The sequence below is a fragment of the Penicillium expansum genome, assembly GCF_000769745.1.
Source record: "Penicillium expansum strain MD-8 chromosome Unknown contig225, whole genome shotgun sequence".
Taxonomy (NCBI): domain Eukaryota; kingdom Fungi; phylum Ascomycota; class Eurotiomycetes; order Eurotiales; family Aspergillaceae; genus Penicillium; species Penicillium expansum.
This window is the reverse complement of record NW_015971274.1, coordinates 44,736-58,433: the sequence shown is the minus strand read 5'-3', so window position 1 is coordinate 58,433 and position 13,698 is coordinate 44,736. Positions and strand designations below refer to the sequence as shown.

Sequence of the window (13,698 nt, the reverse complement as noted above, 5' to 3'; positions counted from 1 at the left end):
CTCGAGGAGCTCAAGATATCTGGAAATGAGTGAAAAGGCTGATAGTCGTTGGCTGTAAAGTCTTGATCCTTATGCGCCTTGCTGAGATAGACCTACTCTAACCCAGCCCTTGAGCAGACTTCGCTTTTTCATATCAATGTCCATCTGAGAAGTAATCGCACTAATGATTCGACTTGCTAGATCCACATTCATGCAATATCCGAGAGTCAGAAGTTTCTTAATGTTCTGTACACCGGATTGTTCTGTATTTTAACTTCATTCTTCCTCGTGCCAGTACTAGGTCATCAATTATAATACTAAAAAGGTCCATGCTTTAGGACTTCTCATCAAGAAACTCGTAAGACGAACACTCTGAAATCAAGAGGAAAAAAGTTGGCAAAGGTCAACGGTAGTAAATAAACCATCCAGTATCATATAAACCAATCATTCTTTCTTGTTGTGCACAGGCTCGGCCCGTTTACTTCCAATGCCAGACGACCAAGAAACAAGAGCGAGTCGCCAAAGCACCCACATAAACCCAAGAGAGATAACTACACAAGTGCCAAGCTCGATGTGTTTACCCTGGAAGTAGCCATTGCCCTCAAGTCGTAGAACCGGCACATCGATCTCCTCAACAAGACGATCACCTGCAGGCTGAAGCTGGTAAAATAGGGTTCGCGGACCGAACAAGCCGTCCCAGCCAAGGTTTGTGCGGTCGAAGGGGTTGATACCCATCTTCGTATCGTCCTCAGTAGTACAGGCCCAGAAGACAACAGGCCAAGGGACGTGGGCAGTGCGGTATCCTGTTTCGGATGGCGGCAGGTAGCGCAGGTGTAGAGGAATAGTGGCAGTCCAATTCGAGGGGTCTGGTGTGCTGACCGCGTCTTCGATCTCTGGGGGGGTTGCTAGTTCGAGGAGCCAATTGGAGCCCCAGCGCTGAACAACCCAGTCTGGGGCTTCAAGATCCATTTCACCTGCCAAGGCACGCAGGGCGACGAGATTGTGTGACTCAAGGAAGAGCGGATCTGTTGTTGCGAGCTGGTATTGATCTCCAAAGATGGTGGAGGGGAGTGTGAGGTATGTGTGTAGAGCACAGGTTGCGTCACTGGGTGCTGGCGGTCGTTTGAGGGATGATCGGGGCATGGATATGGACATTTTTGGATGGAGACCAGTTGGAGGAGCGAATGAGACGGTGTAGCTCGATGGTTCAGTGAGAGGTTGGTGGCGGGAGGGGAATGAGAACATGGTTGGTTCTATATAAAGGTTAATCGAGCCATTTGGGATAGATTTAGACAAAAGGCAAGCGATATCAGAAATTCCGAGAGCACATACTTAGCTTCTTGTCCTGTCCGACAACCGCTAACAGCCCGCCCATCTTGATCTCCTCTGGCTCAAGCCCTGCGTCGGCGCCCAAGAGACCGAACTCGACTTGATCGGCGGCGGATGCTGGCTTCTTAATTTCATCCGTCCACCCGCCTGTTGGTGGCCTAGTCCAAAGCCCGGATACGGTTAAGGTGTGCGAACTGCTGTCATAGTCGATATCGACCGAGTCTGCAGAGAGGAGAGCATTGGCTCCGGTGTCGCACTCGGGGCCATCTGTAGGACTCTGGTCACAGATAGTATTCTGAATATATTTGACTAGAGGCTGGATGGAAGGGAGGTGAGTGTGATATTGTAGGGAGGTCGAGGAAGCGAATTGTGTCGAGAGAAGCGGGGGTGTAATGAACGATTCCTGTGTAGCAGATTCCTGGTCAGATCGAACACATGCAAAACATGGCCAGGGAATTTCCCCGAAAGAAAAAGAAACAAGTGTGAGGTACCTCCTGCTTCGAACAACCCTTGTATTGAGCGTCTTTGTTGGGCGCGACTATCGTGCGGAGCAGCGTGCACAGCGCCTCCCTATCGATAACCAAATCAGTCAATCGCATTTCCCCCAAGCCCAAGATGTAGAAATAAGCTCACGAAGACGATTCCGACTCGAGCGGAGTATAATGCACGTGCAGACCAGGCGAAATCCGGCTGCTGAATGGCACGACAGCATCAAAAGACCTCTCGGAGGCCCAGCGGAGGTGGAGCTCGTGAGATTGCTCGAGGACAGTACGCAACTAACACAAGAAAATAGCCAGGTTAGCGATGCCGAGTTCTTAATAGGTTCTGCGATCGATAACCCCTTCTCACCTCCTGTGGGAGCTCGTCTAGTCCGACCGTAATGCGATCCTCCCGTGCGGCGTCCAGGCCGCGGACGGAGAGGGATGACGCGGTTAACTCAGCTTGCTGCGGGTCGAAGCCGGCATCGACGCGCTGGATGAAGGTGATTCTTCGTTTCATGGTTTATGTGAACAGATCAAGGGATATCGAGTGAAACGAAAGTAAACAAAAGTGACGAATACCAATGTTGGTTTCTCCAAGGTGTCACTGGTTTCTCCGCATTCGCTCAATTGGGTTAGACTACAACACATGCGTATATTACGTTATTTGGTCAAGTCAACCTTGGAAGCCTTCTAAACTGTCCGAGTGGGCAACCTTCTATTCATACAATTCATACATGAAGTCTAGCCTGTCGAACAAAAGAAATTATAACCTTATACAGATGTTTGTTCGTGTCATTGTCATTGTCATTAAATACTCCCCGTTCACCCCAAACGCCAGGTATATGCAATTAAATCAAATCCTTTTTCAAGGCAGCACATCCCGGAGAATGTCTTTTTGGGAGCTAGTCAAGCTAGTGGGGAAGCTGACATTGGCTCGGATTATCAGGTCGCCGCGGTTGCTGGGGTTCTTGGAGTTCACCATGCCTAGACCAGGATAACGCTCTTCGTGGCCGGGTTGGGTTGGACCGGGTTTGGACACACGAATTGACTTCCCGTCGATGGTGCGTACAATGCGGTCCCAGCCAGTCAGTGCTTCCTTCAGGCTGAGATCGACCGCTGTGATAAGGTTGTCACCAGAACGTTTGAAACTAGGATGGTCGATCTGTAAATGGTTGTTAGCAATGGTTCGTCAAGTGTATTTGTCAGTCAGGAGCGATCTCATACCTCTTTTACAATCAAGTGAACATCCTGTCGTCCCCCTTCTTCCTGGTCTCCAATGTTTCTGTACTTGATCTTTGAACCAGCACGCAGCCCAGGCTTGATGTTGGCTTCCAAAGTCACTTCCTTGGTGGTGAGCTTGCCCATACTATCAAAGGCCTTGCTCTTCGTCTTGACCTTTTTAGAGGTACCATTGTAGATTTCCTCCAAAGTGAGCGGTAGGTCTTTCTCGATGATAGTTGGCTCAGGTGTAGGTGCGCGTTTCGGTTTCGAGTATCCCGGACGGCTGCTACGGAAGCCAGCGCCCCCACCGCCGCCGCCCAGTCCTCCTGCGAGCATCGAGATAATATCTTCTTCATCCATGCCGCCCATGCCACCCATGCCACCGCCGCCGTCCTTGGCAAATGTGCGGAAAGTGTCATTGGCATCGCTGAAACTGAACCCACCGGCACCGCCAGGACCTGTGGAGAAGTGGAATTTCCGGCCTCCTCCACCGCTAGGCATGCCGCCGAAGTTGAATCCTCCGGGCATGCCACCGTCAAAGCCACCTGGGCCGCCTCCGCCTCCCCCTGGCGGGGGCGGTGGGGGGCCGCCACGCATCAGGTATTCGAGGCCGAACTGGTCGTAGACCTTACGCTTCTCGGGATCGGATAGGACTTCGTAGGCTTGCGATACATCTGTTTAAGAAATTGTTAGTCATATCTGGAAAATCGAAATTGTGCGGGGTAATGTACCTTTGAATCTATCAGCAGCCTGAGGATTGTCTTTGTTCTTGTCTGGGTGGTGCTTCAATGCTGCCTTGCGGTATGCTTTCTTAATCTCATCTTGCGTGGCATCGGGCTTGACGCTCAGAGCGTCGTAGAGCTTGCTCTCGGCAACCATAGTGCGGGGTAAGATTTGATTTATGAGAAAATGCAAAAGGTATTTCAAAGGGCGTGGCCTCAAGGCGGAGGTGTACACTTATGAATCAACGGTGATTTCTAACAGGAAAAAGAATCCTGCATGGGAACTGAGAGATGGTGCGGTGTACTTCGCGAATGATGTAGAAGGTTCGATGCAGAAATGCAGAACATGCGTATTAGAGGGAATTGAGGGAATTGAGAATTAAAGGAATATGGAAAAGCACGGTTTGAAGGTCATGAGATTGGAGAAGAAATAAAGCACAAAAGGCCTGCAGCAAAGAACGTGAATGTACATGTACTTGAATGCCAGTGATCAAGGTGTCTCCCAAGTGACGTCAGGCATCAAGTCTTGACGTGTGCGACTTAGGACAATCGAACTTTCGAGAAGATTCGACATTAACTGCAACTCGACCGATTTGACTTGAACATATCAGAAGAGGTCTGAAGATGCTATCCAAAGCCTCATTTTGATCTTCTTGATCTCTATACAATTTCCATTTTTCATTTTGAGTTGGGAGTTTGGAAAATGATCTACAATTCCACCCGTTGGCCGTTGGTGGAGTGGATACCTACGTCTGTCTACTTCTCTCTATTCTCCTATTTATCCCATTCCACAGCCACAGTGTTCCGTGGAGATAATTAAAGAAGAGGAAAATGAATATGAAGGGAAAGCCNGGGGGGGGGGGGGGGGGGGGGGTTATAGTGGTTAGCCCGTCGGAATCAGGAAGGAAGGGTTCTTGGTACTCCCCGATGGCAGGAGCAAATGGGAATTGTGGTGCAATCTGGGCAATAAGTGCATCAGAGCCTAGAAAACTCCGATCAAACTACCTCAAATCCCCATCTCAGGTAAAGGCCATGGAACATCCGTCATTAAAAATTGGTCCAGGTCAAAGTTCTGCAGACTAGGCATATCAATCATCAGATCACCCAGCCATGAGAATTCCGCATCTGATACCAGCGCGTCTGGCGCAGCTTGCTCCTGCCTTTGGCTCCGGTCGGCCAACGGTATCTGTGCAATCTGCTTGTCTTTCTGGTTGTCCGCTGGAGCCGCGGCAGCAGCATTGACCCGCAACACCTCAGCAAGAGCACGCGTATCATCCTCCTTTCGCCGCTGATGCAACGCAATAAGTAGGTATGCCGTAGAGTAGGCCACACGCATAGAAGTTGTATCATAGGCAGCGAGAACTTCGCGTAGAGTCCTCATCGCATCAGCGAGCAGCGCCAACGCAGCCCGATTGTCAATCGCTAGAAGTGAGCAGACGACTTGAAAGGGAACGTTGGCAACTTGGTGCCAGGGGCAGCTTGAGGCGACCATTCCTCGAGCGGCACGGAGCCCGCGGCCTGCCAGTGCAAGAACGCGGTCAAGGAGATTAGAGGATAGTGGGCCGTGTGGATTTAGAGCGCGGAGACGGCGATAAATGCAAAGCATTAGGTTGCATTGGACTAAGATTAGCGAGGGTTCGGAGTAGATTATATCCAGCACAGAGGTGAGGGCTGTTTCGAGTTCTGGGAGGTCTTGTGGTGATGGCCCAGTTGGGTCGAGCTTTTCGGAGAGTGGGAGGAGGTGGAAGATGTCTGCGCGTGGGACTCGGGGTGGTGCTTGCTGTGGTGGGTTGCGGGATGGGGGTGTGCTTGTGGGGGAGAGAGCTGTGGCGCCATGAAGGACAACGCGGGAGCGGCCGAGGTCGAAGGAAATCCATGTGTTAAGGTGGCGAGCCATGCCAAAGAGTCTTCGCCGGGTTTCAGGGTCGCTGGTGCCCTGGTGTTCCATGTCGCCATCTTGGCTACCATGTGTCTCGGGTGGTGATGCTTGGAGCAGGTCTGCTGCTTCGGGATCTGATGTTTCAATGTGCAATCCTGTAGCTTCGATGAGATGCATCAGTGTACAACTGGCCATCCATGCAGCATGTGGAGAGGCTGTCATGCGTAGATACGCAGCACGCAACACCCACCCTGTCACGATGTCGACCGAAGGTGTTTCCGCTGCGAGAATGCTCTTATCCAGTAGAATCCGCGCGGTCTCAATAAGTCTAAGTTCAATTCCTATGATCTCACGCCGCGAAAATAGATACCCGAAGGCAGCCACACCACATAGTACAGCATCATTGGGCTGTTCCGCAAAATCAATAGGAGATGACGAAGGTTCCCAGCGCTTTGCGATTCGATAAAAGATCGTCTTACGGTCCAGAAATGTATAACATGGATCGACTTTCTCGAAGTAAATCGCTGCTAACCGCCGCATCTCTTCCTGGGATATGATTTTGGTGATAGTGGGCGGCGGCGGCGGCACCGTGATGGGCACTGAGGGAAGCGCCGACGATAGTGTTGGCGATTTCGGTCTCTCGCCGATGTTCCAGGCAAACAACTGTAATCGCGGTGCATGTGCCGGATCAATTTTGAGCCCAAGTTTGCGAACAAACGCGGCCCCAGAATTGGCCTGTAGGGAATTGGTAACGCCCTCGGAACTGCTTGTACGACGGGGAGAAGCCTGTACCGTAGGGTTGGCTACGGCACTGATAGTATTTGGAACTGCAGTGGACCAGCCATCTGTAGGTCGTTCACTGACTGACAGGCCCGCTCGGTACAGACTATGGGATCTGGCGCGTTTCTTGCGCGCATTGTATTGACATTCCGCTCCAGTTTGGGCGCAGGTGCTACAAGGTTGCCCACCGGAACATTTGCGCTTTCGCGACTGACACAAAGTGCAGGCTAAACGCGAGCGCTTGCGAGGCGTTGACTCGGACATATTTGGAAAATTACGGGGAACATTGCGGGGAGTTGGTTGGGTAGATTGGCTGCCAAGCAAATTAGACATCTCCCTCTTTCAATTTGAACTACACAAAACTACACCAACGGACGAGGTATACTTGGTTTTTTCCTCTCTTCGCCATTCATATTTTGGCTTAATCTTTGTATTTGCTTCCATCTGGATATCCCATCATTCTCTCAATTTCCTTTAAATCTGGCATTCCCGCTGGCCCCGGCATATACTGAAGATTGTCCCGGAGGGTTGTGCCATTCCACCATATTTCGTTCTTGTGTAGCGCATCCATGATCATCGGTGCATCGATATACGTGCGGATCTCGACCATCTGGCCATTATCCCAGCGTGTGAACCAGACATTGATGATATCGAACATGTCGCCTGTAGTTAGTCAGTAAAACAGCAATCCATGAAGATAAATATTTATATATATCTCTTCACTCACCAGAATTCATCAAGCCTTTGAACTGAATCTCCTCCACTGACCATTCAGCGTTACATCCGCCGTAGATTTCCTGGGGGTGGATCTCAAACAGATCTGCATGGTCAAAAAAGAGCATGCTGACTCGACGCAGAGCGTTGACGTAGAAGTGCATTAGGTCGTGGTAGCGGCCGGCGATTGGGTGATGCCCGACAACAGTGAAGCTGACATTTTTGTGAATTAGCGTGAATAGCTTGCTCATGTCTTTCTCAAGATGTTTGAATGAGTCCCAAATGTGCGGTTGAGACGCATATTTGCAATCTGTGGATGGGTTCTCAAACTTGAACCCTTCTCGGTCATGGGGTATTGGGTCGTCTACAACCCCAGTGCCATTGCATTTGCCATCTGGATCAACAATTCCAGTGCCATCATCACATCCTGACCTCAGAAGTGGGCCCTGGGTGCTGTCCCCAAAGGTTGAGCGGATGGAGCGACTAAAAGTTGCCGAGGGTAAGAGGAATGCCAATAGGGCATAGGATAGATATTGAGACAAAATCATTGTTTAATTTTTGGATTGAAAACACTAGAGGCTACCTGTCTTGATCATTTTGCCTTGTATTCAAGGTGGTTCTTATAGCTGGTGCTACCTTCATCTCAATAATGTGCCGTGGTGTTGCCCATGGCCGCCAACGTTGCTTTTCATGAGCACTACGTGTTACACCGAGCCTAAAGGAACCCCGTGTACGACATAACTGAACCTACCGATATTCTGTAATTGAACGGCGACTTTCCCACACAGAAGACCGATAATTGAGCACCTCCTAGTGGTCAATCGCAGGCAAGGTGCAGGGCTACTGCAATGTGCTAGGTGGGGAAAAATCTGTAGTGTTGGTGTACGGTGTACGGTGTATAGTCGACAGAATCCAAGTCATTATGAAACTGTCTCAATGATTGGTATTCCCTATCTTTCAATTCTTAAAACTTATATAAATGTGATGATCCTATTGAAAAGGGTGACCAATTCTTTGTGCCTGATAACCCTGGAGATATCATTATCCAGGCCGAACCCGGCGTGCCAGGATTGGATGAGTCAGATCTCCTAAGCCGATAACAGAATTTTGACGCGCTCCGATTGGCCGACACCGGCAAAGTCGGTGAGAGCACGTGCCCACGGAGTCGGGGGTGAAAAACCTCTTGTTTCCCTTCTTTTCCGTTCTTTTCCCTGTTTCTGTACTCCCAATTCTCAACAAAAAATATCTCCATGTTGCGCTAAATAGCGAACCCCCCCATTTCTCTTTACCATACCCTGACTGCCACCTGCTCAGTCGCGCTTATGTGTTTGGCACCCTCGATTTTCACCTCCCAGGACTATATCTCGGACCACCTTTGGAAAGCCAACATCAACTGAACACCACAAATCTTTCTACTGATTTACAATTACTACCTATAAAATAAAAATGATCTCCAACCTCTTCAAGGCAATGCCTGCCCGGGCCTCTGCCTTCGCCTCCATGAAGCCCCCTGCTCAAGCTCGATTCATGGCCACTGTTCGTCAGCGTGCCGCTATGGAGCCTGCTACCTTCACTATCCGTGATGGTCCAATGTTCTCTGGCAAATCTTTCGGTGCTCGCTCCAACATCTCCGGCGAGGCCGTCTTCACTACCTCCCTGGTTGGATACCCCGAGTCCCTGACCGATCCCTCATACCGCGGTCAGATTCTGGTTTTCACCCAACCTCTGATCGGCAACTACGGTGTTCCTTCCGCCGAGAAGGATCCCAATGGACTCTTGAAGTACTTCGAGTCCCCCAACCTCCAGGCAGCTGGTGTTGTTGTTGCCGATGTCGCTGAGCAATACAGCCACTGGACTGCTGTCCAGAGTCTGGGCGAGTGGTGTGCCCGTGAAGGTGTCCCCGCCATCTCTGGTGTTGATACTCGTGCTATTGTTACCTACCTGCGTGAGCAAGGCTCTTCTCTGGCTCGTATCACCGTCGGCGAAGAGTACGATGCCAACGAGGACGAGGCTTTCACTGACCCTGAGCAAATCCACTTGGTGCGCCAGGTCAGCACCAAGCAGCCTTTCCACGTTGCTGCTGCTGATCCTCACTCCCACGTTGCTGTCATCGATTGCGGTGTTAAGGAGAACATCCTCCGCAGCTTGGTCGGCCGTGGCTCCAGTGTCACTGTCCTCCCCTTCGACTACCCCATCCACAAGGTCGCCCACCACTTTGATGGTGTCTTCATCTCCAACGGCCCCGGTGACCCAACTCACTGCCAGGATACCGTCTACCACCTCAAGCGTCTAATGGAGACCTCCCAGGTCCCCATTTTCGGTATCTGCTTGGGCCACCAGCTTCTGGCTCTTGCCACCGGTGCCAGCACCATCAAGCTGAAGTACGGAAACCGCGCTCACAACATTCCCGCTCTTGACCTTAGCACCGGTCGCTGCCACATCACCAGCCAGAACCACGGTTATGCCGTTGATGCTTCGACTCTGCCCTCGGACTGGAAGCCGTACTTTGTCAACCTGAACGACCAGAGCAACGAAGGCATGATCCACAAGTCTCGTCCCATCTTCAGCACACAGTTCCACCCCGAGGCCAAGGGCGGTCCTCTTGACTCATCCTACCTGTTCGATATCTACTTGGACTCTGTGCTGAAGTACAAGAACAGCCAGGCTGGCCTCTACCCCCAGCGTGACAGCCGTCCCAGCCCTCTGCTGGTCGACCTGCTCGCCAAGGAGCGTGTGGGTGTCCAACCCACCATTGGCCAGCAGAACGTGGTGGCTGCTGCCGCCGCTGCTGCCGCTGCCGGTGCTGCCTAAGTATGCCAACGTATTTGCAGTAGGAGTTCGGGTTATTAGGAGGATAAATTGGATTTTTGGGTGAATATTATTTTGTGTATTTTGTTCATAGGTTCATGGATAGATATGAAATCAACAGCATTGAAAACATACTTTCATACCCAAGCTCTTTGTAGTCGTGTCATTTTCATCATCGCTCTCGATCCCTAATTTCTACTTGGCCACTATGGATACCACATCCTCATCAGCCACCATATGTGCCAATCCTACCCGCTGCGGAACATGTCTCGCGCTCGCTCCCCACACCATCGCATACTTGAATGTGTCCTTGATTGTGCGATGAATCTGGTCACAAACATCCTCAATGGTGGAGTCCTTGCGTACGATGAGCGCCTCATCGAACTTAGGATCCTCTCCCTTTCTACAGATACGATACTCGTCAGACACATCAATGAAACTAAAAGTCATGGATATAACATACCGTTTTGTGTAAAGCCGCATTAGTCTCAGTTCCTTCCAGATGCGTTCAACAACGTCTTGCACGCCGAGGTCAAGTTCACAACTCATGACAGCTGTGTAAGGCTCACGGGCAAGGGCATCAAGGAATTCGAGGCCGATGCTGTCGACCTTGTTGTAGACGTAAAGACTAGCAGAAAAGGAGAAAGGTTAGCATTTGCCAGTTGGATATCAGTTATCATTAGTGCCAATCTTACCAGCGGATGTACTTGCGGTGGTCCTTCATAATCACATCGATAAAGTCGTCGATCGTAGCTATAACGGGGTTGCAATCAGTGATTTGGCCTGGCTGTTGCATCAAAGCACCACATACCATTCTCATCTCGTACGAGTACCTCGCAGTTAAGAATTTTGTAATCCCGGAGCACGTTGTAAACCATCTTTTCATCCAAACTCTTTGGGGGCGTCGCAAAGGAGATCTTCATGCCACCGGCCTTCTTGATTTTCAAGTAGATATTACTAGGATTGTATCAGTACTTGATTTCAAACACGACTTCGGATAAGGTATGACATACGGCGGCTCCTTGTTCAGCCGAATGCCCACAGCATCCAGCTCGGCCTCGAGCAAGGCTCGCTGTTCGGCACGCTTTGTGGCGTCCAGAACCATCAAGATCAAATCACTTGTCTAGAAGCAAAAATTTCGTCAGTGTATCTGTACTCTTTCCCATTAGAAAAGCTAGCCCGCTCACCTTTGCGGCCGAAATGACCTGGCGACCACGGCCTTTGCCCTCGGAGGCACCTTCGATAATACCCGGTAAATCCAAGATCTGAATCTCAGCACCGCCATACTCCAGCACTCCGGGAATGGCTGTCAGGGTAGTGAAAGAGTAGGCTGCAGCCTCACTCTTAGTCTTGGTGATTTTAGACAGAAATGTAGACTTTCCGACAGAGGGAAAGCCAACAAGGGCCACTCGTGCATCGCCGCTCTTGCTGACATCAAATCCCGCACCACCGCCAGAGCCAGCACCTCCCACTGGCTCCAAGAGCTGGGCTCTTAGCCGGGCAAGTTTTCTGGAAATATTGTTAGTTTATGTTCGAAATTGAAGAGGATTTACGACTATACCCTTTCAATAGACCCAAATGGTATTCTGATTTAGAAATTGGAAATTAGATCACATCTTCCTTCGATCAAAAGAGCATCTTACCTGTCGCCTTGTTCTCTGTGGGTCATTAGCGGGGTGATATATGGTTTTTGAAGATAAGAACACTTACTTTGCGTTCGACGCATCTCATCCTCGATCCTGTAAAAGATCAGCAAATTGCTATATTCAACAATTAACAAGTAACATACTCCTTAATCTTTTCCGTAATGTTCACCATCGTGTCGGTTGCTGAGGCTTGTCGCCTGCGAAATCACTAAATCCTTTTCTCTGCTTCGCTGTGCCTCAGAGAGAGAAATACCAAATCCCACCGATGTGCCCGCGGCACTTGCCAAGCATTATGTAAGCACTTCAGTTGGAACGGCGGACGTCAACCTTTTTTTTGAAGCTCAAGCTTAACCTTCCAACTCAACCTCTCCAACACAAACACGACCATGGCAGATACATCGGTCGCTGAGCCACTGGCTCCTGTCTCTATCACCAATTCCGAAACCCTTGACCACAATGCCGACGAGCAGATTGTGGCGACAACCGGCGCCGCAGATGACACTACGCAAGGAGATCAGCAGCTCCAGACAGTCAAAAAGACCAAGATTATTCGCAGGAAGAAACGCCCAGCGAGAATACAAGTCGACGCGTCAACCGTCAAAGCTGAGCCCGCACAGCAGCCCGGACTCGACTATAATATTTGGTACAACAAAAGCGGCGACAACGACGACAAATATGGCCTCAGCCAACCCGCGCCTAGTCGCTGCAATATTGCGCGCGACTCGGGATACACTCGCGCTGATCGTATTCCGGGCTCATTCTTCTGGTACGAGAATCCATCCATTATGGCTTTCCGGTTATCTTGCGTATCGCAGTGGACATTTGCTAATACTTTTTTTCTTTTTCCCTAGCATACATTTTGCGCGAGGTGTTTGTGTGAAAGGTCAGGATTGTGAATACCTCCATCGTCTACCGACAATTCATGATATGTTAGTGTCATTCCCATGTCATACACGATCCGAGGATTCTTTTACTTCGTTAAGAGTCATTGGATACAAAAATAGCCCGCTAATCAAGTCATTTATAGGTTCAATCCGAACATGGACTGCTTTGGTTAGTATCATTTCCAGCCTTGCTGTTGATAATCCAAAACGGGCGACTGACTCAAGACTATAGGGAGAGACAAGCACAGCGATTACAAGGAAGTGCGTATCATATCTTTATGATTGGGAGATGTTGTTTCGGTATGAACATATCGCTAATGCTACTTGAAACAGGATATGTCCGGAGTAGGCTCGTTCACACGCCAAAATAGGACAATCTACGTGGGCCGGATTACAGTTTCGTGAGTACCTCGAAAGTTTATATTTCATCTTCTCGCTAATCAATATCTAGCGATGACATCGAGGAAGTGTGCTCAAGGCATTTCGCGGAATGGGGTCAAATCGAAAGAACTAGAGTACTTACCGGACGGGGCGTGGCTTTTGTGACCTACTCGTCAGAAAGTAACGCGCAGTTTGCGTGAGATCCTTCCCCCTAAGCCCTCTGTCCGTACCGAACTAACACATTAGTAAAGTCTAGTTGCGATGCAAAACCAAAGCTTGGACCATGAGGTAAGTTCAATATTTCAACCCGTGAGATGCGATACATGATACAAAGGTGCTAACACACAAATAGGAAATTCTCAACGTACGATGGGCAACGGTCGACCCGAACCCAATGGCACAGAAGCGCGAGGCACGCCGGTTAGAAGAGCAAGCTGCCGAGGCAGTGCGCCGGGCTCTTCCTGCAGCTTTTGTAGCAGAGATCGAAGGCCGAGATCCCGAGGCCAAGAAGCGGAAGAAGATCGAGGGAACTTTCGGACTACAGGGCTATGACGTTCCGGACGATGTGTGGCATGCCAGAACCCGTCAATTGGAGGATGCGAGCCAGGCCGCTCAGCTTGAGGCACCTGAACAACCTTTGATGATCGAGTCTGCTTCAGTTTCGGCACAACAGCAGCAGCCACAGAGTAATGGCATATTCTCTAGCTCTGCTGTTGCAGCCCTGCAGAGTCTTAATGGTGGAAGGGTAACGACCCAGGCACCCAAAGCCACTGCCGGACCGTTAGTCGGCTACGGCAGCGACGATGAGAGTGATTGATTTACGTGCAGTATGTGCGGCACCTTAATCCATCATGATTGCGAACTTTTTCATGT

At 50.2% G+C, this 13,698-nt stretch overlaps 6 protein-coding genes across 6 annotated transcripts; 2 read left to right on the top strand and 4 right to left on the bottom strand.

Annotated features, from left to right (window-relative positions):
• Positions 1–423: 423 nt before the first annotated feature.
• Positions 424–2,307, bottom strand: PEX2_070090 (uncharacterized protein; the record flags this gene model as incomplete). Its single annotated transcript, XM_016744280.1, has 5 exons — positions 424–1,232; positions 1,312–1,726; positions 1,800–1,878; positions 1,942–2,084; positions 2,158–2,307. The coding sequence occupies 5 exons, from the start codon at positions 2,305–2,307 to the stop codon at positions 424–426; spliced, it is 1,596 nt and encodes a 531-aa protein (XP_016599993.1).
• Positions 2,308–2,655: 348 nt separating this feature from the next.
• PEX2_070080 (putative DnaJ domain protein Psi) lies at positions 2,656–3,890 on the bottom strand (the record flags this gene model as incomplete). Its single annotated transcript, XM_016744279.1, has 3 exons — positions 2,656–2,952; positions 3,015–3,685; positions 3,743–3,890. The coding sequence occupies 3 exons, from the start codon at positions 3,888–3,890 to the stop codon at positions 2,656–2,658; spliced, it is 1,116 nt and encodes a 371-aa protein (XP_016599992.1).
• An 849-nt stretch (positions 3,891–4,739) lies between these two features.
• Positions 4,740–7,654, bottom strand: PEX2_070070 (uncharacterized protein; the record flags this gene model as incomplete). Its single annotated transcript, XM_016744278.1, has 4 exons — positions 4,740–6,415; positions 6,481–6,602; positions 6,902–7,055; positions 7,120–7,654. 4 exons carry the CDS (start codon positions 7,652–7,654, stop codon positions 4,740–4,742), a joined length of 2,487 nt encoding a protein of 828 aa, XP_016599991.1.
• Positions 7,655–8,552: 898 nt separating this feature from the next.
• cpa1 (carbamoyl-phosphate synthase (glutamine-hydrolyzing) CPA1) lies at positions 8,553–9,917 on the top strand (the record flags this gene model as incomplete). Its single annotated transcript, XM_016744277.1, has 1 exon — positions 8,553–9,917. The coding sequence occupies one exon, from the start codon at positions 8,553–8,555 to the stop codon at positions 9,915–9,917; it is 1,365 nt and encodes a 454-aa protein (XP_016599990.1).
• Positions 9,918–10,109: 192 nt separating this feature from the next.
• Positions 10,110–11,732, bottom strand: PEX2_070050 (uncharacterized protein; the record flags this gene model as incomplete). Its single annotated transcript, XM_016744276.1, has 10 exons — positions 10,110–10,317; positions 10,378–10,542; positions 10,610–10,667; positions 10,726–10,871; positions 10,928–11,037; positions 11,102–11,423; positions 11,476–11,500; positions 11,558–11,572; positions 11,625–11,653; positions 11,704–11,732. 10 exons carry the CDS (start codon positions 11,730–11,732, stop codon positions 10,110–10,112), a joined length of 1,107 nt encoding a protein of 368 aa, XP_016599989.1.
• Positions 11,733–11,946: 214 nt separating this feature from the next.
• Positions 11,947–13,642, top strand: cwc2 (active spliceosome conformation promoter CWC2; the record flags this gene model as incomplete). The annotated part of the gene is made up of 7 exons (XM_016744275.1): positions 11,947–12,326; positions 12,588–12,613; positions 12,677–12,705; positions 12,778–12,845; positions 12,896–13,021; positions 13,077–13,113; positions 13,178–13,642. The coding sequence occupies 7 exons, from the start codon at positions 11,947–11,949 to the stop codon at positions 13,640–13,642; spliced, it is 1,131 nt and encodes a 376-aa protein (XP_016599988.1).
• Positions 13,643–13,698: the final 56 nt, after the last annotated feature.